General features: G+C 35.6%; 1 protein-coding gene across 1 annotated transcript in view; it reads left to right on the top strand.

Moving 5' to 3' along the window:
• The window catches only part of LOC106878756 (beta-hexosaminidase subunit beta), a 31009-nt gene that overhangs the window by 9297 nt on the left and 19461 nt on the right, over positions 1–2251 (top strand). The window contains exon 5 of the mRNA XM_052967697.1: positions 267–377. Within this exon, the coding sequence (XP_052823657.1) occupies positions 267–377 (111 nt within the window). The remainder of the gene's footprint in view (positions 1–266; positions 378–2251) is intronic.

Below are 2251 nucleotides of genomic sequence, written 5' to 3'. Positions count from 1 at the left end.
TTATACAAGTAAATCATAATGATGTATTATATTAATAAATATAATTATATTACATACGTACACATACACACAGTGTATATATATATATATATATATATATATATATATATATATGTGTGTGTGTGTGTGTGTGTGTGTGTGTGTGCGTGCGCACGCATGTGTGTATTCATACACACACATGCATTTAAGTATGTATGTATGTATGTATGGTTCTATGTACCCGCGTATATATGTAAGCATGTGTGTACATAACATTTCCATTTCAGATAGTTGTGAACAAAACATTTATAAGAGACAGTCCCAGATTCCGGCATCGTGGTATTCTATTAGACACAGCGCGGCACTACATTTCTGTACCGTTGATATTGAAAAATCTGGTGAGTATAAGAATCAAGCCTCCACTGCTAATGTATTAGCGATGATGTAAAGTACTTCTATGTTAGAATCGAGACTGCAGTCACCCGTTCGACTTTTTGACAATTTGATGTATTTTCCCCCTCATCCATTCGGGAATGATTAATAAAATACTATTTCTGCATGGCTGGTTTGTGGAATTGTTAGAATGTCGGAATGGATGGTTTGCGCTCGACTGAAAATTTCACCATGTCTTACATGTCTCTACTCCCTCGTTTCCCTTCTTTTTAATCTCACTGAACTTCAATATCCTAACAGATAAAATAAAATGTGTAAATGCACTGTTCATCACCAGTTCACTGTTGCAGATGTTTGACCAAACTCCGACATTATTATGACAATCAGCAGGAAAATTGTATTGTAATTTTTTTTTCGTCAGTGGTGATCTACAAAAGCGCTAAAAACGGTCACTATTTATTTCACACGTGAGAGAGAAATAATGTTTATGTCAAAACAACTTTAAAAACTTTGGGAGACGTGAAATAATTCGATTTTAACGGCAGAACTCGAAGTGGATAAAGCTATAAATAAGAGTGTGTAAATATTGGTTTTTAATTTTTGCACGGGGCCAGCAATTTTGAGGGAGTGGGTAAGTCAATTACATCGATCCCAATGTTGAATTGGTACTTGCTTCATCGTCCCGGAAAGGATGAAAGGTAAAGTCGACCTCGGTGGAATTTGAACTCGGAACGTAAAGACGGACGAAATACCGCTAAGCATTTTGTTCGGCATGTTAATGATTCTGCCAGCTCGCCGCCTTAGTAACGTGTAACTATTGAAATAGAAGATGTCGGTTCTGATTCCTCTTCGGCTTTTTGCCTCCAACGGTTTCTGAATTCAATATTTATACGTTATTATTTATAACTTTATCGATTTCGAGTTCGAATATTAAAATTGGTTTCTTAATATGATCGCCATTTGAAACATAGGAGCGATTATATTTAGATCTGTTACATTTTGTTTGCCGTAAATCAATAAGCTGGTCACTAACAATGGAGAGGAAGCGTGTGTGTCGGAGAGAGAGAGAGAGAGAGAGAGAGAGAGAGAGAGTTCGGGAGTTCGGTAGCTGTATGATAAAACTATAAGTGGCTTTACGGTTATGTGGTTGTCGGGTTTAAATTAATGTCACGAGTGTTCCATGATCTTATTGTTTCAGTTTCAGGATTTCCCCCTGAAAGTCACCACTTGCCTAACAACCACAATTCGGCAAGAGAAATATTAAATATTAAATATTAAAATATTAATAAACATTAATATATTGATTTCGGAGTTATAATACTTGCTTGGCAACAGTTTTGATCTGAGATCATGTGTTGAAACTGAAGTAGTTACATCGCGGAAGATTCACATTAACCGTTTACAAACCAACACACACAGACAAACAAACACTTCTACATACAATTTTGTTTATTTCTTAATAATATCGAATTCTATAAAGTGTCGAAGGATCGCTGACACGGAACTAAATCATTGATCAGGTCACCGATGTGTGACGAAAATCTATCGTCGTCCACCTGCGACCAGATCAATGACTTTATTGTATGTAACGATATGTGTGTGTATTTTTTTTTTTTTAGATACAGTGATTAATTTTCTTTAATAATTAATTGAAGTAATTTCCCTAATGATCCCAAATTAGTCTGACTGCCTATTTCCGTTGAAAACGGGAAAACTATAAGACCAGCCGACGGAAGCTGTCGTTCATCTATGTGGCAGCTTCACCTGCATGAAATGGCAACGGTTAAATCTCCCTCAAACTATATTCTGCTGGCTAAAAAAAAAAAAAAGGAAAACTAAAGCACAAATTAAATAATTTATTCCTAAATACCTCTAAAAC

The sequence above is a fragment of the Octopus bimaculoides genome, chromosome 4 (assembly GCF_001194135.2).
Source record: "Octopus bimaculoides isolate UCB-OBI-ISO-001 chromosome 4, ASM119413v2, whole genome shotgun sequence".
Classification (NCBI taxonomy): domain Eukaryota; kingdom Metazoa; phylum Mollusca; class Cephalopoda; order Octopoda; family Octopodidae; genus Octopus; species Octopus bimaculoides.
This window is presented reverse-complemented; position numbering and strand designations above follow the sequence as displayed.